At 36.2% G+C, this 22,537-nt stretch overlaps 4 protein-coding genes across 5 annotated transcripts in view; 3 read left to right on the top strand and 1 right to left on the bottom strand.

Moving 5' to 3' along the window:
* corn (microtubule-binding protein cornetto) overlaps positions 1–1,856 on the bottom strand; it is a 44,542-nt gene extending 42,686 nt beyond the window's left edge. The window contains exon 1 of the mRNA XM_076113751.1: positions 1,699–1,856. The gene's annotated coding sequence lies outside the window, so the exon portion shown is untranslated. The remainder of the gene's footprint in view (positions 1–1,698) is intronic.
* Positions 1,857–2,149: 293 nt separating this feature from the next.
* On the top strand, positions 2,150–9,039 carry LOC142972538 (uncharacterized). The gene is made up of 7 exons (XM_076113749.1): positions 2,150–2,431; positions 2,631–2,798; positions 3,091–3,242; positions 3,715–3,911; positions 4,364–4,441; positions 4,747–4,894; positions 5,397–9,039. Exons 1-7 carry the CDS (start codon positions 2,349–2,351, stop codon positions 5,609–5,611), a joined length of 1,041 nt encoding a protein of 346 aa, XP_075969864.1. The 5' UTR covers positions 2,150–2,348; the 3' UTR covers positions 5,612–9,039.
* A 4,110-nt stretch (positions 9,040–13,149) lies between these two features.
* Positions 13,150–14,526, top strand: LOC142972537 (uncharacterized). 2 transcript variants are annotated; one of them, XM_076113748.1, is made up of 3 exons: positions 13,150–13,816; positions 14,052–14,072; positions 14,245–14,526. In XM_076113748.1, exons 1-2 carry the CDS (start codon positions 13,278–13,280, stop codon positions 14,059–14,061), a joined length of 549 nt encoding a protein of 182 aa, XP_075969863.1. In that variant the 5' UTR covers positions 13,150–13,277; the 3' UTR covers positions 14,062–14,072; positions 14,245–14,526. The 2 variants fall into 2 exon arrangements, with proteins under 2 accessions (XP_075969863.1, XP_075969862.1); XM_076113747.1 differs by lacking the exon at positions 14,052–14,072.
* Positions 14,527–21,099: 6,573 nt separating this feature from the next.
* On the top strand, positions 21,100–21,835 carry LOC142972536 (uncharacterized). Its single transcript, XM_076113746.1, has one exon. It carries the CDS (start codon positions 21,180–21,182, stop codon positions 21,732–21,734), a length of 555 nt encoding a protein of 184 aa, XP_075969861.1. The 5' UTR covers positions 21,100–21,179; the 3' UTR covers positions 21,735–21,835.
* The last annotated feature ends 702 nt before the right edge of the window (positions 21,836–22,537 follow it).

The raw sequence follows: 22,537 nt of genomic DNA, 5'->3' as shown, positions 1-22,537 counted from the left end.
TTTATGACTTGCTCTGTAACTACAGATGGCGAAATAAGTACATTTACGGCGTCTATGATCAGATAAGTTTGTTTTTATTTCGGTTAATTAGAGGTGGTCTATGTAGTGTTGCCGGTAATGGAATGGGTCATGTAATAGAGCAGGTTCGGTCGTCGGACGCGGTTGAGTCCCCGTCTAAACGAGGTGATAGTTGTAACGCCATCCACGCGAACTATTTGCATAGTAGTCTGCAGATTGGTTTACATGCTACACTTGTTTGGATGCAATGTGAAGGGGAGTGGTGCTAAGTCCTGCTAATTTTGAAACACGATAAGTATTCTGTTCATGAATTAGACTGAGTGTCAAATCTCTTTAATCCCTTTCCTTTGAAAGAATGTGGAAATCAGAGAATTTGCCCAAATATTTAAAATCATACCTATCCTACTAATCCGATTACGATTATGGTATATGGGTAACTGAAGACCCAGAATAACACATAGGCAACTTTTTATCCCTGAGTTCTCGAGGGATCGGGACTTGCACGAGAAGGGTTTTTACGCGGACGAAGTCGCGGGCGGCCTCTAGTAATTTCATGCTTTTCGAATTTTTTTTTATAACTACGGCAAACCTTACTGTTTTACTTCAAACATGGACTGTTTAATGACCAAGTAAAACATACACACCTTCCTTATATGCTGTTATCATAAAAGGAAGTTGCTGGCACAATACACTGGCCAGCACCACAGTAGATTAAAAATAAAAATAGTTGAATGTATTTCTTCATAAAAGGTGTTTTAATGACTTTAATAATGTATATGGCCAAAAAGGGATAAATCATTTTTATAAACCAAATTGGGACAATACAATATGTACTGATTGAGATTAATTAAACAACAAAAAATTCTTGCTTCCATTCTTTGAAGCTTTAATTTCATAATTGGTGTTACTAAAATTACAGCAATTATAGTGTTAACCACAAATTAATGGATTTATTCAGTCAACATCAAGTTGAATCAACAACAATGAGTAGGTAGGTAGGTAGGTAGTATTTGTGTTGTTGCAATTCTGGACAATGTGTAGTATCAAAAAATATATAATCATTTCTGGCCTAACTAAGCAGAAAATTAAAAAACATAATTAAATTTTCAAAAACTATTCCAGTTTTGCTTAACACAAAGCTTTTTTAATTGTAATGTATCAGTATCAGTGAATACTTACTAGGTATGAATAATAATGTTTAACTATATAACTCAATCTAATGCAGGATAATTGAATGGGTATCGTTAATAACAGATCTAAACAAATACGAAAAAGTATAATGAAAGACATTTTCATATTTGGATTATTTACATATTTGGAGTTTAATTACCACTCTGCAGTAACGAATTAAAAACAATGATTAAGAAGTTTAGTTTTAACATTAATATAAAATAATACAAAAAGGGGTGGAATAAAATGAGCAAGTAGTATTGATTTTTTACGATATACCTAGCTTTATCAGGAAAATACACGATACATTTAAAAACTGCACCAAGACGCATTTAATAATGCTCCATAGATGTAAAATAATAGGTGAAAAGTTATTTTTAACTTTTATTTTATTCAAATTATGAATTATTAATTCACACCCAATGCATCGAACGGTGTTAGGAGGAAATTACGAGTAATAAAAATCTTAGATGCTGACAGAAAAACACTTAGAAATAAATTAATACTTACATGGCAAACGAAGGTTTCCAAATTCATGATGTGAGAAGAATTAAAGATCGTTAATTCAGCTAAAATAATAGAAAAAATAAACCACACGGTGTGTACAAAAACTTTAAAACTCAAGCAACAGCAACATGACACTTCTTTGACACAATCTACAAACGCGAACGAAAATGCTACGGTTAGAATGAAATGAACGAGAATGAGACCGGTTGGATTAAATCCGTTTGTTATCCAACTTGCTGGATTGAAAATCGTAATCACTAATGATTCTACAAAATGAGATAAAATTAACAAATACCTATTAATCAGGTATTTGTTAATTTTTCTTATCATATCAATGTTCAAAATAGTAAATCAATAATTTATTACACTTTCACATAAGTTTTGTGCGTGTATTACGGATTTAATAATGATGACACTGACAGCTTATAATGACAATTTATAATCTGTGCGAAGGAATGGTAAATATTTTTATGCTCTCTATTTTCATAATTTCATAATTTCTGTTGTTAAATTTCACTATAATTGATTTTGGATAACTTGTTACTGATATGAAAACACATTTCTAACGCTTAAAAAGTTTCACTTGTGTATGAAATAGCAGCCAAATGGAAAACAGATAGTGTAACTTAAATATTTCGAACGTTCTCCTAAAGATGGAAGCAGATTCAACTACTTACGAAAGCAATGCTAAAACAGAAGTTTCTAAGCCTGGACTACCATTTAACACGTGTCCTGGGTAAGTTAACGATAGCTTACGATTTTATTTCATTAGTTCACCCACAGGCTCCAGGATTCTTATAAGCTCTCAAGTTTCTATCGAACTCCCTTATTGTCAAGTGTGATATATTAAAAATCTTATTTTATTCTATGGTGCCTTCTCTGCCGGCAGCTAGCCCAACGGAATAACGTTGAACTATCTAATATTTTTGTTTCAGTAACGGTCAACTGTACAATGACTTCATAAACAATGACAGTGATCAAAGACTGGAGTGGAAGTTGGTGGAGAGGCTGCAAGCTTTTGGACTGTTGCCTAAACAATTTAAATGTATTTCTAACAAGCCAGACTGTAAAGTGGTCTGTAAAACAGCTAGAGTTATTGACAGGTAACTATAAAATATTCTTAAACTGTGTCTACGTCTACCTCCCTGTTGTGTGTCACACAACCAAATTTCTCTATTTTCCTATTGACTTTGTGAACTTACAATCGCACATAGCCAGTTTCACAGCTTGAAAGATAACCTGCTTAATAAAGTGATATCTGATAAATATAAGAAATCGCTGGAAAAGGCCTTATGAATGAATCTTATGTTGTTGGGCAGTAAATTTATAATTTATGTCACATCCATAAAGTTTCTGAGGACATTATATTTAAATCAAACCTTTTGTCATCTCCAGGGTGCAGTGGGTATGTGAAGGCTGTGGCAAGAGGCAGCCAATCAGAACAGGTTCATTCTTCTTCAGATTGCAATGCTCAATACTACAGGCTCTGCAGATCATACTGGCATGGTGTGAGGATGCTGATCTAGTGGTTGCTGCTGAACATTTTGGTAATTATGATTCCTCATTAGTGAAATTGCCTCATAATTGTTTTAATACAATTAGGGTGCATTACTCAGCATATGGATATATTAACCAATAATGTATGAAAATAACTGTCTAAATTACGCCTAATATGGAAACTAATATTTATTCAGTGATTGTTAAAACCAAGGTTTATTTTCTTTTTGTATAGTTCAATTTTTAAATATGTTCTTGGCAACAACTTAATATGTAACTCAGGCAAAGATTTGACTGTCCATCTTAATGTGTATAATAATATTGTTTGTATAATATATTTTAACAGCAGGATACAATTTGTATATAAAACTTATAGACTAATTCTGTATTATATTTTACATGCTATCTATTCAGCTATGAGGTAAGCAGTATTAAACTGTATACATTACATCAATGTTGTACTAAACTTCCTAAATCTACCATTGGGCGGCACATTTCTGATTTAAAATTAAAACTTTTCAGGCATAAAACCGAGGGTAGCAACTCTTATATACGACAGACTGGATGAATTAGTGGTAAAAGAGCAGAACAAACGCAAGCTTGGTGGAGAGAACAGTGTGGTACTAGCAGAGATGTATCCGGACTGTGTGAACCGATTGTCACCTGACACTACAGACCAGCCACATGCACACAGGATATTGATGCTGGCTGATACTAATGTGAGTTTGATGATTACTTGGCTATCTGTTTGTTACATTCTCATGGCTAATTTTTTTTTTTTATAAAGGCACTTTCCATACTAAGAAATGCTCTTGTGTCACGGGGACTTTTACAAACATACAAACAACGGACAAAGTACAACTAGACCCGAAACAATTATTTGTGGATCGCACAAATAATTGTCCCGTGTGGGAATCGAACCCACGACCTCCCGACGCAGTGGTCGCGGCGCGTGGTGACCTAAACCACGGCGCCATCAGTGTCCAATAGGTTTTTCATGTTACTACTTTTAAAGACATCTATATGTTTATAATTTTCTTGTTGTAATCTAATGGGTATTTCCTATCAATAAAGTATCATTTCATACTTACCATAGATCTCCTCTCTCTTGCTGCTTCTAAGGCCTGTGAGTGATTTGATTAAATTTTAAAATGTATTTTGTTTGTTATAGCACATTCCTACATCATATTGGCTACACGTCATAAAGGATGACAGCAAAAAGATATCAGGCGACGATTCTGATAACCAGGTAAAGATCTTATTACACTATACTTTTTATTAACTTTGCCCATCTGTGCTCAAATATACATACATCTATCCTAGCAAATATTTGCATTTGTAATGTTACCCTCTTATTCATAAACACACTATAAATCTATTTTAGTTAAAAAACTGCTAAACTCTTTGTTTTCTCTTTTTCATTTCGCTAAGGAGTGAAATAAACAAAACTCTTTGTAAGCTTTTCATAACTTCTAATATTTTTATGAATAAGAGGGTCACGCAGAGATCCTACCTAAAACATTTTATATCTAATACAATATTTAAATTCCACAGGTGTTAAAGTTAGAAATAGAGGAGGTAGTTCGTAACGTGGTGACGCCGAACTCCCTGGTGGTGACGGGGAACAACGTGCCACTGATCGAAGGCGCCTCTTCCATACAGCAGCTGTTCCAGCACTGTGACGTTGATATGCAACACTTTTGTAAGTATTTGTTTGAATGCTTATATTATTTGACAATAGCCGACACGAAATGTTTATTAAATGTTGAGTAAAATATTTCGAACACTTCGTGATGCAGGTCGGATAAATAAAATATAGTAAAAATTTACCCATTAGTGTCTCAGTGCTGTGCAAGAATCGCTATAATATATAATGAGGAACGGGTTAGGCCTTGAATCCTCCACATAGACCAAGTATGGGTTGGAGACTTTACATCTGTTTAAGAACGTTTTTGAGAACTATGGCATATGCAGGGTTTCATCATTATGTTTTCCTCCACCATTGGAAGAAATGATAGTTAGAGTTTGAGCTCTCAGCCACTTGCCTGGGTGCCAAGTACTATAGTAAATATTTTAAAAGTAAAAATACATACATATTAGTAGGCGGATACATACAGTTTTTAAATAACTAAACAGTCCTATCAAAGACGAAACTCAATACTATCAAGCCAGCAACTTCAAATTATTTAAATCTTCTTTTCCAGTGAGTACTCGCATCTGGCGTCAAGCAGTGTCTCTCTGCTGCGCCTCACGTTCAGCGTGCAGCAACACACTAGCGGCGGCGGCGTGCGGGGCCGCAGCACAGAGGTACCTCACCACGGCACTTTACCGCCTGAGGTTCAACGATGGCCTATACCGACGAATACTCGAGCTTGTCGCCGCTGACTACACTGATAACTCATGTGATAATGATAGTTAAGAATTGATATTATACACCTTCTTCTTTTCTTCCTTAAGAAGAAGAAGATTATACACCAACTCCTTTGACTTGACTGCCTCTGTGGCGCAGACAGTAGTATCCGACTGCTGAGCACGGTCTCAGATTCGATACCCAAAATCGATTTTCTTAGAATAATGTCAATGTTTGAACGTGCCCGGTAAATGAAATTGGGTCGTCTCATTACGTGAGGTTAAAATTGTTATGGCGAAACCTCATATACCTTCGAGTATAACAGACGTGATGTTCAGTATATTATATGGCCTTTAATTAAATTCATGTTTGTAAAAATGGAAGCTTGTTACGATTGAATCGTCAGATTGAAAAATAGATGGGAAAGGTTATTAATTATGGGAATAGGCGTTCAGCAGTGGGATGATGCAGTACTTGAAAAACGCATCTAGATCATCGTAGATTTCGCTATGTGATATTCAGCGCGCAAGTTAAAACATTGTTGTTTGAAAACCTCATTTTAATAATAATTAGCATTTATATTACGTATAGTACTCAGTAAGATATTGCATTAGATTTAAGTATTATATTGTTAGCTGTTAAGATGACCTTTATAATATAAGTCTTCCTATGTGCCTTACAAAAGAATGTTGAATTTTTGTTGTCATTAATGTTCGTTTCAAAATTGTTTAAAAAAATAAGTGTTTTCTCTTTGGGTCACGATGTTCGTTTCAAAATTGTTTAAAAAAAGAATTGTTTTCACTTTGGGTCACGATGTTCGTTCAAAAATTCTTGTAAAAAAGAATATATTTTTGTCTTGGATGTATTGGAGATAAGTTCGTATTTCATACGGGCGTGTACGTTTTATTTGAGATACATTGTTGTCAAATAATGCATGCGTGAGAGTAAAAAGTATATCACTAACATTCGACTTCTAATGCGATATTAAAGTACCATAAAAACTCAAAAGTATGTATCTTAAAATTATTATGTACAGTTTCACCATTTCTGAATAAGTATTGGTTACCTTAACAGCTGGAAATTTGGCAGATTTCTTTCATGCATTAGCTACTGTTAGTTAGCATACTTCTTCTTCTTCTTAGCGTGTCGATGGCAAACAAATTATAGCATTAGAACTTAAAATAGTGAATGACACTTTCTGTCTTGCTATACACTGCCAGCCCAGTATTCAGCTACGTGTATGGCGTTTTCTGTACAGCTCATAAGCTCATATGTTAGCATACTTTATCTGCCAGATACGTTAAGGCTCATTTAGACGGGGAGAGTTTCTCGTCTCGAAGATACGATTATCGAAAGAATATAAAACATTTTTTTCGTCTAAACATTCGCTCTCCTCGCTCGTTGCTTTGGGCGAGAATTGCCTTGCAATGTAATATTGTTATGTCCGTGTAAACATAATTTCAAAGCAATAATCGTAGTTCGAGATTTTATGCCAGTTGCTACTATGAGTGCAGTGCGCGATGGTGTTTTATTATATCTGCTCTTCTAAGGCAAGAATAAGGTAAACGGAAAAAGAAGAAAAGGCGTTGGGTTAGAAAATGGATAGCTAGAAGAAATGATTTGGGAGCATCTAACATGTTGTGCCTTGAATTACAATTGAAAGATGAAGAGACATTCAAAAATATATTTCGGGTTACAAAAACTCAACTCATATATCTACTTCAAGAAATTGGACCATCTATACAAAAAGGTGATACAAATATGCGTCAAGCTATACCCGCTCGTACAAAATTGGAAATAACTTTAAAATATTTGGCTACAGAAGATTCATTTCAAACATTATCAGAAATATTTATAGTACATAGGTGTACCATAAGTTACTTTTTGGTAGAAGTTCTGCAAGCTATTTACATAGTATTAGAGGATTTCATTAAGGTATGAATGAAACACGATTAATTTCAAAATCACTTAACTATCAAAAGATTATCTAAGTATTTATTCAAAATCAGTCTTGCTTTAATAAGGTAGATTACCAAACAAATAAATGGCAATTAGCTTATAATAAATCAACTTAATATAGAGATATTTGGAAAAAAATAATTATTGTGCATTCGTTGAATCATTTGGAATATCATCTTGCATGCTTGAATTCCACCACTGTGTGTCGCTATCAGTTCTCGAAAATGCATCGGATCACTAAACTCGAATGACAAATCTCGCACTAAAAACGATTCAAACTGATTTGTACGATACTCGTATCAACTTGAAAATATGTCACACGAGATCGTGTTTATACAAGTTGAGATTCTCGTAAGCAACAATCTGCTTACTACACCTTCGTTGTGTAAACCAACACAGGCAATTATCGCCTAGCGATAAGTCATAAGCAAATCTCGTATGACATAATCGTAGGCGAGATTTTAGTTCTTGCCTGTATGTAAACATTTTGATACGATTGTGTTATGGCGATTATTGCTTGTGATAGTAGCGTATAGTTTCTCGCTCGGAACCGTACGAGAAACTCTCCCCGTCTAAATGGGCCTTTATTCAATACTTATCCACAAGTTGTGAAGCTGGCCATTAAGTTTTAAATTTGATATTGTTTGTGATATTTTTGTTTCATAAGTCGGTTCTGTTTTGTATGCAGTGTTCGATGTTATTCGGACACTAAACACAGTACAGTAAGTTATACAGTTGTTGACGTGCCTTGTGAATAATTCAAGTTGATTTTATTTGATCCTAAAGGCCCATTTAGACGGGGAGAGTTTCTCGTCTCGAAGATACGATTATCGAAAGAATATAAAACATTTTTTTGGTCTAAACATTCGCTCTCCTCGCTCGTTGCTTTGGGCGAGAATTGCTTTGCAATGTAATATTGTTATGTCCGTGTAAACATAATTTCAAAGCAATAATCGTATTTCGAGATTATATGCCATTTGCTACCATGAGTGCAGTGCGCGAGGGTGTTTTAATTATATCTGCTCTTCTAAGGCAGGAATAAGGTAAACGGAAAAAGAAGAAAAGGCGTTGGGTTAGAAAATGGATAGCTAGAAGAAATGATTTGGGAGCATCTAACATGTTGTGCCTTGAATTACAATTGAAAGATGAAGAGACATTAAAAAATATATTTCGGGTTACGAAAACCCAACTCATATATCTACTTCAAGAAATTGGACCATCTATACAAAAAAGTGATACAAATATGCGTCAAGCTATACCCGCTCGTACAAAATTGGAAATAACTTTAAAATATATGGCTACAGAAGATTCATTTCAAACATTATCAGAAATATTTATAGTATATAGGTGTACCATAAGTTACTTTTCGGTAGAAGTTCTGCAAGCTATTTACATAGCATTGGAGGATTTCATTAAGGTATGAATGAAACACGATTAATTTCAAAATCACTTAACTATCAAAAGATTATCTAAGTATTCATTCAAAATCAGTCTTGCTTTAATAAGGTAGATTACAAAACAAATAAATGGCAATTAGCTTATAATAAATCAACTTAATATAGAGATATTTGGAAAAAAATAATTATTGTGCATTCGTTGAATCATTTGGAAAGTCATCTTGCATGCTTGAATTCCACCACTGTGTGTCGCTATCAGTTCTCGAAAATGCATCGGATCACTAAACTCGAATGACAAATCTCGCACTAAAAACGATTCAAACTGATTTGTACGATACTCGTATCAACTTGAAAATATGTCACACGAGATCGTGTTTATTCAAGTTGAGATTCTGGTAAGCAACAATCTGCTTTCTACACCTTCGTTGTGTAAACCAACACAGGCAATTATCGCCTAGCGATAAGTCATAAGCAAATCTCGTATGACATAATCGTAGGCGAGATTTTAGTTCTTGCCTGTATGTAAACATTTTGATACGATTGTGTTATGGCGATTATTGCTTGTGATAGTAGCGTATAGTTTCTCGCTCGGAACCGTACGAGAAACTCTCCCCGTCTAAATGGGCCTTAAGTGTGTGCACTGATGGGCGATTAGGCTTTTCGTGGAGGGCAAGAGTGGGTCCAAAGAGAAATGATACGAAAGAAAAAGATTTTTAAAATTGGTATTACTAAAATGTAGAGTGTTTTTTTTTTGTAAAGGAGGTGGTAATACATCTATGGTTGGTATAAACGTTAATCGTTAATGGATTTGTTTGTTGATATTGTAATAATAAGAGTAACAGTAGGACGCAAAATTGTCTTCCTACAAAATGTGTTTTTTTTTAAGTTGCGTCAATGGATCGAGATCGACTCAGTAAAGAAGTACTCAATGAGTTTTATTAAAGAAAAGTACTAAATCATTTTTTTTTATTACATCCTATTAATTCTGACTTATAAAAATAGTCAAAATAATGAAACAACTGAACCTAAAGTGTCGAGTTGTAGACCGATTTTTATATAACTAAAAGCTGATTTTTTGTGTTTTTTGTATTGCAATAGGTAAATCTTAAAAATGGTCTGTCTTATTCAGAAATACATTGGGAATACTACTCTGATATTTCCCAGAATTCTTTTGTTTGTTTTGTGCGCTCGAATTGCCCCAGAAACTTGTTGGACCAACTCCAAATTTGGCCACGAAACGAACTGAATGGTGTTGGTAGAAGTATCGTATGGCCGCACGGTTCACACCATTTTGCCGCCGACATATTATGTAAGTATGAAATGTAAAAGGTATTATTTTGGACAAAAAATACCCAAATGAATTGCATTATACTTTAAATAAACTGAAAGGCTTGTTAAGCTATTTTGTTGCCTATAAAGACGAAGAAACCATTTAAACATGAATTGTTTCACTAAGTATAGTATGTCATGGTCATGACTGCGAAATAAAAACCTTAATCCTGTTTACTCTATTTACAACTGATGGATGATAAACGCAAGCTGTCTTGTTCTGCGCACTAACTCATTATCTAAATTCTATGCTTCGTTTGCAAGATTAACAAGCAGTCTTCAATCTGATAGGAATCTATCACGGAGTATGTTCGTTGGCGGGCGACCGCACAGTACCGTTGCCGCGAGTCTCAGTTACCCGACACAACTGAACGATTTGCATGGGAATGCAACGATCATAATAAAAAATCCAAACAACTTATTTTACCTACTTTTGGGCCGGTTTCAAAGCTTGTTATGTTTGGCTGCCGTTATTAACGGAAATTGATAGAAGCGTGTGGAAGTCACCTATGGGTCAACATTTTTTAATGAGAAAATTAGTACTTTTATTCAGCTTAACACTTACCTCATTGATTTGTTTTTTCCAGTTTATCTGTTTTTTATTGAATAGACTAGCGGCAGATCTCTTATTACCATCTTCGGTGGAGATTGAGATGATATTGGGCAACATGCGTTATTTCAAAGGAATTAGCCGGCATAGATCTATCCAGACAACCAACTCTATCACTAGGCAACATATATTACACCATAATGTCTATATGGCTAGTCCCGATCTAAAAATATGATAATTCTTCTTATTTTATGGTTAGTGGTCAACCTAGTGTCAAAGTTGTTCAAGCCGCCCGAAGGCCTTTGACGTGGCTTATATGATATTTGAACCGGATTCAATAAAAGCTTATACCTACAGTCACCATAAAATAGTCATTTTATTATGAGTTTTTAACTTGCGTTTCACTAAACGTGACAAGCTGTAGACATCTCAATGTTCTAGGCAATAAAGTTTAGCAAAGCGTTCAAGTGGTAATAAAACGAGCTTTGACTTTCTAGTACGCGAGATGCCTACCTGTAAGTGAAATTACTAACATTTCTAGACTTAGAACGGCATCGCGCTTGTTTGTCGTTAAAAGTATGTAAAGCTAACAAAATTACTGTTATTTCCGACGAAAAGCACACGACTTATACTAGAAGTTTGACAATATGTAAGGATGTAAGGCAAATTCGATTTTACAGTTTTTGAGTGTTTGAGAGATTGGTAAAATCGTAACCGTTTACTCGTTATCACGCATCACGTGAGAAACGCTTTAGGCCGTAGAAAAGCATGACATCACAAAATTTAACACACTTAAGCTCTGAATTAATTAGGTACTTATTGAATTTATACACTTACTTATAAAGAGGTATACTTACTTGCATGATGTAGGTACTCGTAATAACATGTTAACTCTACTTGGAACTTAACAAGGGTTTAGTAGGTCTTCCTCGTTGCGTAATGAATAGTAATGATTCACGCGAAGTTACCTTGGCAATGCCACGGACAAGCTGCCGAGGTGTTAACAACAACCAATATTTGTAAACAAATGTTTGTACGCATTTTACTTACGTAAGTTTAGTATACCTAAATTAATTATTATGGAAGTAACGACGACACAGTTAAATAACTATTTTCTTTTTTAATTGCCAATGCCAAAACCTTTTTCGTTAGATATAGATAAGTATTTTTGTGTGAAAAATTACAGTCGCCCATTAACGGGAGTTAGTCTCCTCCTTTACGCCAAACGAAACATCGCTGCTTTTTTAAAACAAGCCTTGTTACGATGTCCTGAATTAAAACCCAATTCTGATTTTGAATGATTGAGAGTCGTTTAAAAATCGATTGGCAAGAGATACCCGAAAAGCCGTTCTTGTTTTTACAGTTTTTAAGGAGCCCTTGATTTCTTAACGAGTGAGCCAGATAAGGGCAAATAAAAATAAAGTATTATCGTTGTACCGTTTACCGATGGTAGCAGTAATAAGTAGTAGGTGGTAGATACAGTTAGTCGAAAGCTGGTTGATATCGACAACAGGTTGTATTGGCCGCCCCGAATCTGTGCCACCGGCTGGACGCTGATGGCTGCCTGGTCACCCATTATCACACTAATTAAATGATCGTAAAGTTAAATAATGGCGCTCTTGTCGCTGATCTGTTGATCTCGTTAATGTCATGCTATGAGTGATTTCCTAATTGTTAGATAAAACGGAGTAAAGAATGGTGGAAGATATTTTAGGACTTTTCTGCTGATGCTGCTTATCTAATGAGTTTAGTTTTACAAACCACTTAATGTTAGCTTAGTGTATAAAACGGCATAACTAAGAATAGACACAATACATGCCTAAAAGTATAGCTAGTAACTTTTATTTAGTTGATATGCGCTTAAAAAGCTTCTTTTGGATACTAAACTAAGGTATGTTATGCTAAAAGCTGCCGCAAAATAAAGTTACTGTTATCGTCAGTTGCCATTCATATTGATATTCAAATAGATAATAAAGATAACGTACTCATACGTCGGGCTTATTAGTTATCCATTCATCAAACAGTACATGACATGTCAAAGTTGACTTATTACAAGAATAATTAATGAACAAAAATAACTGAGAAGAGTCTTTTTGTTCTTGCGTTCAATAGCAGAGGTTAGCGTGTCACTGGGCCGAGTCGATGACCTCTAACTCTTTTAATACCTACTGCTCTCAAAATATAAACATAATAGCATCTTTAAGATTCGGACCACGTTCATCTCGCAAGGTGTCGACGACCCATTTTATGTATCTCTCGAAAAGTTAAAGGTGTAAAAAACACCGGGATTAACATAACGGCTGAACCTGTATATACCTGTATTTATTACACAATTCTGTTGTGTTAATACCAGTTTAACTACGACGGGTCGTGCGGTTAGTCGGAGCGTCTGGCTGTACCGCTATCTGGGCAAATAAATAAAAGATGCAGCGGAGAATGGATACATAGCGGGTCCCACAGCCGCAGCCGAAGTTCAGTTCGCTTACAGACACCTTCCGCGATGGTCAACTACAGACGAGTGGTGTGCGAGGTGGCGCTGCTGGGCGCGCTCGTGGCGGTCGTCAGCGGTGCCCCGACTCCTGACTGCGTGCAGAAACACTACGATCAGAGGCAAAATGGTTCTGAGAACTACAGAGTGAACATCGATGGCGTCGTCATCGCCGTCGCTCCCGCGGAGTCCCTCATGTCTGCACTGGGAGACATGGACGATCTCTTCGATCTCGCCATGGAGGATTTCGATTTCAAACCTAAACCACCTCAGGATTCATCTTCATCACCACTAGACATCTCATTCGGGCCACAGACGGGGAACGGTGACAAGCCCTTGTTGGAGAAGCCGCAAGAAAAGCCCTCCGTCGACAAGGTCACGATTGAAAAGCCTCAGGAAGAAAAGCCCGATCTCTATGTTCCTGCGAAGCCTGAAACCCCCTCAAAGCCCGCCGAACCCATCTCACCCCTCAGTGACGTCAGCATGGGTGATGACTTGAAAATCCAGAAGAAAGAAGTTTCACAAAAAAACAAACAAGAAAAAGCAAAAAGGTAAGCTTTGAAGCTTTTCGTAGACATCTCTTTAATTTCCAAAGTATAACAAGAATATTAATTAAATCTGTAAGTTTTCGTATATGCATGCACCTGTATTCAAAATGTGTAAAAGTAATAAAAGTTCATTGACCCGTCGCTATCAAGCCACACAATAATGCGATGTGCTCGGTGGACTTGAGAGTCCGATCGATGAGAAGCAATTGATACAATCTATGTTTTCTCTTATCCCCAGGTCACCATGAAAGCTTCTCAGGTAAAAACCCTCTTAATATTTTAAGATTAGACCAATTATCAGATGCATGCAGCAAAATAATATTTTTTTCTAAGTAATTTAAATACAATAGAGTAAAGAACGTGTGATCCCAGATAAATACATGTTGATGTAAATTTAACGCATAGATTAACAATGTTTTTTTCTTCCACAGACTGAAAAATCGCCTGGCATCGTTCTTGCTGCCACTCCTGAGAAAAACCCGCCATCATTAAAAGTGAACTAAATGTGATCAAGTAACATGTAATCAATGATTTAATGGATATAACACTCGTTACAATAAATACTAACTACTTAGTAGTTTAGTTATAATATTGAGTGAAAGTATTGTAGCCATGAGATTATGCATTTATTAGTTTGATAAGTATTTTTAAGTTAAGTTGTACATTGTTTCGTTGAAAATAAAACATTAATTCTTATTGAAAAATCCCTAAAACATTGTTTCTTTATTATACCCAAATTAATCATACAACGAAGGTACACTAGATCAGGCAAAAAGGCCTTTTTTCGCTATCATAACTTAAGTTTATAAAGGAATGATTTTCATTAATAATTAGGTATATTATACCTATCTGTTAAAAAATATTCCTTGCATTAAGTTATCAGGCGACGGAAATTAAGGGCTTTTTTTAATTATTCGATTACACACCACCAAGTTTTCTAATATAGAGTTCCTTTATAGTCAGTTACGGTTAGAATTCCTCTTTCTACGCAAATAAAAAAGGCATTCCAACTTTTTACTTGACGGACCAGTCTGCAACCACAAGCCACAGGAGCAATGACACTTCCCATCCCATTACAATGATTAGTAAATTGAAAGTGACGTAGCAACTTACATTAAATGACAAAAAAGTTGATTAATTTATAATCTATAGTCACCCGCTGTTTTTGTTACGTTTCTTGACATCTACCACTTTTTTTATAATCTGGAATGTTGTGTAAATACTTCATAGTGCCTATAAATTGCTTTTTCTATTAAAGGCTGGTTCTCGGGTGTTTCATTACGCAACAGGAAAAGGCTATGACATCCAGCTCGCAAGAATGTCGGACTGCCAACCGGTGGTCCCGTTTATTAAGTTTCTCAGTGTTCGTGTTAACTGTCTATAAGAGTTATGAGCGAAATCGCCCGTTATATTACGACAAGCAATAATATTATAGAAAAGAAAAACATTTCTAGTTATTTGTTAACGATCATTGGTGATCGGGATCTTAGAAAACAGAAGACGTCTGTTGGATAGAGAAATTAAATGCATCACAGGAAATGCTTCTGATTGCATCTGCGCCTGCGCTTATAAATACTTATTCAATAGCGTCATACATGTAAAAACACTTATGCCCAAGGGTTACATATTGAAAACTCAAAGATAATGCATTCCATCATTTGTAAAAATACTTTAATTTATCATTAGAAGGTTTAACAAGCCTTTAATTTTAACTGTATAGACACATTTATACAAAAGACATTAACACATTACCGTTGTTCAAACTAATAATACTTATTTACCTACATAGGTAGGAGTCTTATAAATGCGGGAAAATGAGCCACTACACAAATGTAGGATTAATAAAGTATAAGTTTTTCTTATGCCTTAGCAGGTATGTTTCGTATACATACAAAAAGTTATAAAAAAATCAAAATCAAAATCAAATCATTTATTCATTTAGGTCAAGTGCTGACACTTATGATAGTCAATGATACAGAGAGTGAATTTACCGCCAGTTCGGAAGGTAGGGCCAATGAGAAGAGCTGGCAAGAAACTCCTGGCCACTCTTTTTAATCGCCAAATGATTTTAACAATATTTATGCTGGTATAAAACATTGATGATGTAAGTAGCTGCTACCTATCAACACTACCGAACACACTTTGGTCATAACATAAATTAAATCAATATATTAAGGTGCTAATAAACAAGATATAAATATTATTGGAAGCATGAAGGGAGCATCTACCCACATAATAATATAAGTAATGAAATCATAAGAGGCATTTCAAGAGCATACTGTGGTAAAGGAAGTACAGTTAGTGAAACGTAGTTACTTTAAAATTATGGCAGTCACCACACCAGGACGACCAGTCACCCCAAGCAGCACCCGTTCACGAGTATGACGCGTGGACCAGCCATCACCCCCTTCGCACATATTAGAGGGAAGGGGGTGACCCGGCACACGACGCCGCCGCAAGCAATGACATTTTAGTGAGCATGACGAACCATTGGCATGGGAGCCCACCATTTCAATGAAAAAAAAGATAATGAATACCACTGAGACTCGTGCAATACCTCTCTGTTACAGAGTTGAAATGACTGATTAATGTTTATACAATGCAAAGATGTATATATAAATATAAATATATAGATATTTAATCTCGATTTGTGTAGAACGCGTAACTAACTAATCCCATGTTTTCTTATCCATTAAGTAATCGTCAACCTTATAATAACCCCTTTTAATAAGATGATCTTTAATAAACACTTTGAATTTTTGTTGGGGAAGATCCATAACACTGCTAGGGAGTTTGTTATATAACCGAACACCAAGACCTACAAATGAGTTGTGTACTTTTTGCAATCTATTGCAGGGACCTACCAATTTGTGCTTATTTCTGGTATTAATGTTGTGAATGTCACTATTCTTAGTAAACGAATTAATGTTTTGTTTGATGAACATCAAATTCGCAAAAATATACTGTGATGCCACCGTCAGTATACCTATTTTCCCAAATACCTCCCGCAGAGAGTCCCGCGCTCCTAAGCCGTAAATAGCGCGAATTGCTCTTTTTTGAATTACAAAAATTGTGTCTATATCAGCCGCCCTGCCCCAAAGTAGAATACCGTAGGACAAAACGCTGTGAAAGTACCCAAAGTAAACCAGTCTTGCCGCATCTACACCAGCAAACTGTCTTACCTTTCTTATTGCATAGGCTGCGGAGCTGAGCCTGCCCGCGAGCTTTGTTATTTGGGTGCCCCATTGAAGTTTGTTATCTAAATCTACACCTAGGAAGGTTGCGGAATTGACCATGTCTAATACCTCACCATTTAGAACTACGTTCGTACCTAGATTCCTAGCGTTGGGCATAGTAAATCTAATGCATTTAGTTTTCTTTGAATTTAGCAACAAATTGTTGGCTGTAAACCAATTGAGAACCTGTGTAAGAGCACCATTTACATCGTCAAAATCAGTTTTCTTACGATCTACTCTAAATATGAGCGACGTATCATCAGCAAATAGTACGATATCACACAGATCCTGTACCTGATGTGGCAAATCATTAATATAAACCAGAAAAAGGAACGGACCAAGGATAGAGCCCTGTGGTACCCCGAGACTAACCGCAGATCCAGTGGATCTTGACCCATTTATGTCTGTATAATGCACTCTCTCAGACAAGTAGGATGCAAGTAAGTCAAGTGCCATATCCCCAATTCCATAGTACTTAAGTTTATATAAAAGAGTATTGTGGTCAACACAATCAAACGCTTTGGAGAGATCGCAAAACACCCCAATAGCATCCTGCGACATCTCCCAGGCATCGAAAATATGCCTAATAAGTGTGACCCCTGCATCGATGGTAGATCGACCCTTTGTAAAGCCAAACTGTTTGCTGTGGAGTAAATTGTACAAACTGAAATGGCTCTCTAATTGCTCTAATATAGCCCTTTCAAATATTTTGCTAAGAGCAGGCAAGATGGATATTGGCCTAAAGTTACTGGGCTCACTTTTGCATCCGTTTTTAAACAAGGGAATTATCTTACTGTGTTTCATTAAATTAGGAAACACACCTACATCTACACATCGATTAAAAGTTGCAGCTAAGTGAGGCGCTATTTCAGCGATAATACTCTCAAGTAACTTTACAGAAATTCCCCACAAGTCCGCTGTATTTTTTGAATTAAGCGACTTGAATACTCTGATTACGTCAGAGGGGTTTATATGCTTAAAATAAAATGAGACGTTGCACTGACCCACATTGCTCCTAAGTAATGATCCTGCTTTAGCGGTAGAGGAATTTAAGGAACTAGTCGTAATGACTGGTATGTCAGAAAAATAATTATTAAATGTTTGAGCTACGCCTAGGCTATCTGTAATAACCCGATTGTTAACATTTAATTCGAAGTCGTGATCAGGTGGTGACGATTTTCCTGTTTCATTGTTGATAATATTCCAAGTTGTTTTTATTTTATTGTTGGAATTTTTGATCTTGTTGCTTAAGTGCAAAGACTTAGCAGCGGCACAAGATTTTTTAAAGATTTTAGAGTAATTCCTAACATATTCAAGAAAACCTGGATTGAAGTTATATTGTTTCATGGCATACAGCTCATACATCCTAGCTCTACTTTTGTAAATTCCTACAGTCGCCCAATCGCAGAATTTCAATTTTGTATTTTCCTTCGTAATCGTTTTTTCCTTAAAAACCGTATTAAATTGAGACTCAATAACATTAAACAAGGATTTATAGAGAACGTCTGGGTCATCCTGAGTAATATTTATGTTGGAAATCTTGGCGGCTACCTCTTGATTAAATAATGCCAAGCGGTTGTGGGTAATAGGTCTAAAAGTTATCGTGTTAGATTTGATAACGTTCTTCCTAGAGAAGACGGCGTTCAGTCCACAGTGGTCTGACGTTAAATCGTTGACTATGACCCTGTCTAGACATACGCAGTTGCTAAACATATTGTCCAAGCATGTGGCCGAATGTTCGGTAATTCTAGTTGGATTATTAAAAAGATGTTTAAGATTAAATGATTTGAAAAGAGTAATCAGTCTGGTGGTAGTGATGGACTGCTCCAATATGTTAACATTAAAATCACCACAGACAACCACATACTTGTTACTAACACTCAGACGCTTTAATATATCTTCCACTATAGTTTCAAACAAACTGAAGTCGCTCATTGGTGGACGGTATATGCATACTATAACGTGCTGCTCGAGTTCTACACAAGATACTTCGGCAGTGCGTTCTACTGACAAGCTAACTATATCCTTACGTTCTTTGCATTTTATATCGTTGCTAACTAAGATCATTGACCCTCCATGTATTGCCTTCTTCCTACTGAATGCACTTGTCATAGAATAATATTGGTTATTAAATATTAATTGGTGCGACAACAACCAATGTTCGGTGACACAAAATACGTGTGTGTCATGTTGTTTCAAAAATAATTCTATTTCTAATTCTTTGCCGGATAAACCTTGTATATTTTGGTGTACTACGTTCAGAAAACCTGCCTGTTTATCCGTTGTCTTGCTTAAGCGTTTAAATTATTGTTGTTCTTTGTTACATTATGCGTAACAGTGTCCTTACAAACTAAATTATCAATAATATTAATCACAGTATTGTTAGTATAGCGACTAGACAATACTGTTTCGTCCTTAAACCTAGGTTGTGTTATATTACCTATAACTAAGTTAATATTATATGCTAACAAACTAGCAATTATATGTCGATTTTTACAAGAAAGAAACATTCTTTCTTTAGTTAAATAAAAATTACTAATAAATTTATTAGTATCAAAAAACAATAGTCTATCACTATGATGACTTGTTATCAAATGTAAGATAGCATTCAACTTGTGAATTTGTCGGTTCTCATTCTCAGATAGTGAGTCAGAGTAGGGGAATGCACATATTATTATTTTTCCTGAATTAATTTCTAATAAGCTACTAATACTATGTATAATGTCCGCCTTTCTTAAACCTAAACTATTACCAATCATAAGAATGATTGGAGTGTCTTCATTTAAATTCATAGTTTGGATTTTTTCCACTATTCTGCCTAACTTAAGGTTTTGGTAGCAGTGGTTGGTCACTTTATAGTTAATATTGTTATTTAAAAGTGATCCAAAACCAATACCTATCCTATCTGAGAACATTAATGCTCTGCTTGGCTTAAAACTATACTGGTATAAATGGTTATTATTTCACTAACCTTTAAACGCCGTTGATTAGATATTATAAAAATCATAGTTTTCCTTATGGATCAGTGTTTAGCCAGGTGAAAATTTCCGCCAAAACAAAAATAATTTGTATATTGGTTCTACAATGAATTTGAATAGCGTAGTCAGCCAACATGGAACAAATAAATGAATAAGTACACACTAGGCAGCGTGTTAGTTATTGATTCAAAAAAACGTAGTTAAACGCCACAGCATAAAGATTACTACATTTTTAGCATTGTACCTAACATCTTGGCTAGAGGATTTAACGATATAGAGGCGAATCTAAACAGATTTTAGATATTAATAAAATACTGCAAGCAACACGCACTGTTTGATATTAATGTAATAAGAATGTGCAATAAACTACACGCATATTTTTTTCTCTCCCGGTAATAATTCTTGGCAGTTGATCGTTTAAAATCGAATTACTATAACGGCACAAAAACGCAGGACGTGATCCAACCTCAAGTAACTGTTCCCTGCATAATTTGATTATCGCCTGTTCCCATGTTTTGCGCAGTAAATACGATATACCTACTAAGACATGTGTTGTGTATGCACGAGTATAATCGTACGTGCACGCTAAACTCGGTTATCGTATCGTTGACCGCCGGTCACTGTCACACTCGACCCGCGCCCGCCCGCCGGCTCCACCATCACCTCCGACACGACATTTACTACTTTCTTGTTTATTTTGATAAATGTACTCGTACCTTTCGCTAATCTAGAACGACATACTACTATAATCCTGATTTCCGTTAGGCGACCGACATTTAACTATTGAAAACATTCACTCTACTAACATTCACTATTACTAGAAACAAAAGCACCTTATGCAATGTCAACAATAGTAACACTCGTTACTTGTAGTCTTGGAAGTAAAGTAACTACTGAAAACAGGGAGCGCCAAGTACCTAAGTGATGACATTGGTAGAGAAGACTGTTTGCTATCGTAATTACATTTCAAATAGCTAATTAGCACTTAGGCATCATCCGTCGAATAAGATCCACACAGTATATTGATGTCGTGTTAACCGTTACAGTGTGCTCGTTTCGATCGCCGGACTGGTTCGCGGGTGGCTGGTAAAAGCGGCGCGGGAGCAGGCGGCGCGCAGTCAGCGCATCGGAGATCTGTCGGGCGCACGCATCATGCTCCTAGCTATCACCTGCTTGTTCGCGACCGTGGCCGCCGGGCCCGTCCTCTACGACTACGACCAGCGCCAGGATGGCAAACTCAATGTGCAAGCCGACATCTCAAACATTATGTTTCTCGTGGCAGTGCCAAAAAAACTACCCCTAAGTATCTTCGACCTGTTCTCGAAGAGTGACAAGCACGACGACGGGGAGCATGAGATCCAGGAGAGAGCTGATGTGCGCGTCATGGAAGCGTTCGTGGAGCCGAGCACGCCGTACCGCGTCGAGATCGGCTCTGACAGCCGGTCAGAGGGCGACGGACGTGCTGTCGAGGTGGTGATCGCGGGCAGGCGCCGCCAGGAACCTGACCAGATCGAGAGTGAGGAGCAAGACGAGTTGAAACTTCTAGGAGCTACTGAGAACTGCGGGCCGGAGCGTGTGCGAGACTCAGTCACACTCATGTGTAAGAACAAGGAACCGGTCGATGTGATCGCCAAGCCCGATGAACAAACAGAACAAAAGGATAACAAAGTACAGTCTCAGCCCACACCTGAAGTAGTTCCTTCATAGTTGTCGATCTCGTTTCAATGTTAGTAATTTATTTTCTAATAAGTTCGCCATGTAATTAACTAATTTATTTGTAACTTGTTAAGTAAACATTTTGTACGTTCGATTTTGTTTTATTTTCATCCATCATTAAATGGAGGAAGTCGTAAACTAAATAATGATTTAGATTTCCTAAAGATAGTGACGTGAGTTATAATTTACATATTTCTAATACACTTAAATGGTTAATCGGCGAATTACTTGCCGTGACCTATTTTTAATTAGTAATTAAAGTGTATTAATTTGCTATTTCATTGCTATATGTGTATCCGGTATGACAAGAGGTAAACCTCTCCTAAAGTATCCATTTCAAGTTAATTGGCTACGCTCGTATAGTAATGATTTCATAAATGCAACACATGGGTTGACTGATAACACCGGATAATAATGTCATTGTCTGATTACTAGCTGCGTTTCATCAATATTGTGTATGATGTAATCTAAGTAAACAAGTTCTTAGTAATACGACAAGTGCCTAATCTGATCTAAGACTAGCTTATGGTCGTGGTTTCTCCCGCATTAGATATCCGGACACTCAGTGAAATTTTATCTGAATCGGTTCTATTATTTTTACGTGAAACAATAAACAAGCAAACTCGCTTGCCATCTTTATCTAATAGTATTATGGTTTAATATGGACTATAATTTGTCCCCGGCTCTATCCACAATCATGATCCATGACCGCGCCCCGGGATTAAATTTATAACTCCACCAAATTTTTAATTAATCGATTCATGCCTGGTTTCTGAGGCATATTTAGCGGCAGT

Source organism: Anticarsia gemmatalis, chromosome 4, assembly GCF_050436995.1.
Source record: "Anticarsia gemmatalis isolate Benzon Research Colony breed Stoneville strain chromosome 4, ilAntGemm2 primary, whole genome shotgun sequence".
Classification (NCBI taxonomy): Eukaryota; Metazoa; Arthropoda; class Insecta; order Lepidoptera; family Erebidae; genus Anticarsia; species Anticarsia gemmatalis.
This window is presented reverse-complemented; position numbering and strand designations above follow the sequence as displayed.

Excerpts from the sequence above, each read along its gene's own strand:
- LOC142972538 (XM_076113749.1), top strand. The coding sequence starts at position 2,349 with ATGGAAGCAGATTCAACTACTTACGAAAGCAATGCTAAAACAGAAGTT. Across the intron at positions 3,243-3,714 it reads GGTTGCTGCTGAACATTTTG|GCATAAAACCGAGGGTAGCA; the intron begins GTAATTATGATT and ends AAAACTTTTCAG. Across the intron at positions 3,912-4,363 it reads TGATGCTGGCTGATACTAAT|CACATTCCTACATCATATTG; the intron begins GTGAGTTTGATG and ends TGTTTGTTATAG.
- LOC142972537 (XM_076113747.1), top strand. The coding sequence starts at position 13,278 with ATGGTCAACTACAGACGAGTGGTGTGCGAGGTGGCGCTGCTGGGCGCG. Across the intron at positions 13,817-14,244 it reads AAACAAGAAAAAGCAAAAAG|ACTGAAAAATCGCCTGGCAT; the intron begins GTAAGCTTTGAA and ends TTTCTTCCACAG.
- LOC142972536 (XM_076113746.1), top strand. The coding sequence starts at position 21,180 with ATGCTCCTAGCTATCACCTGCTTGTTCGCGACCGTGGCCGCCGGGCCC.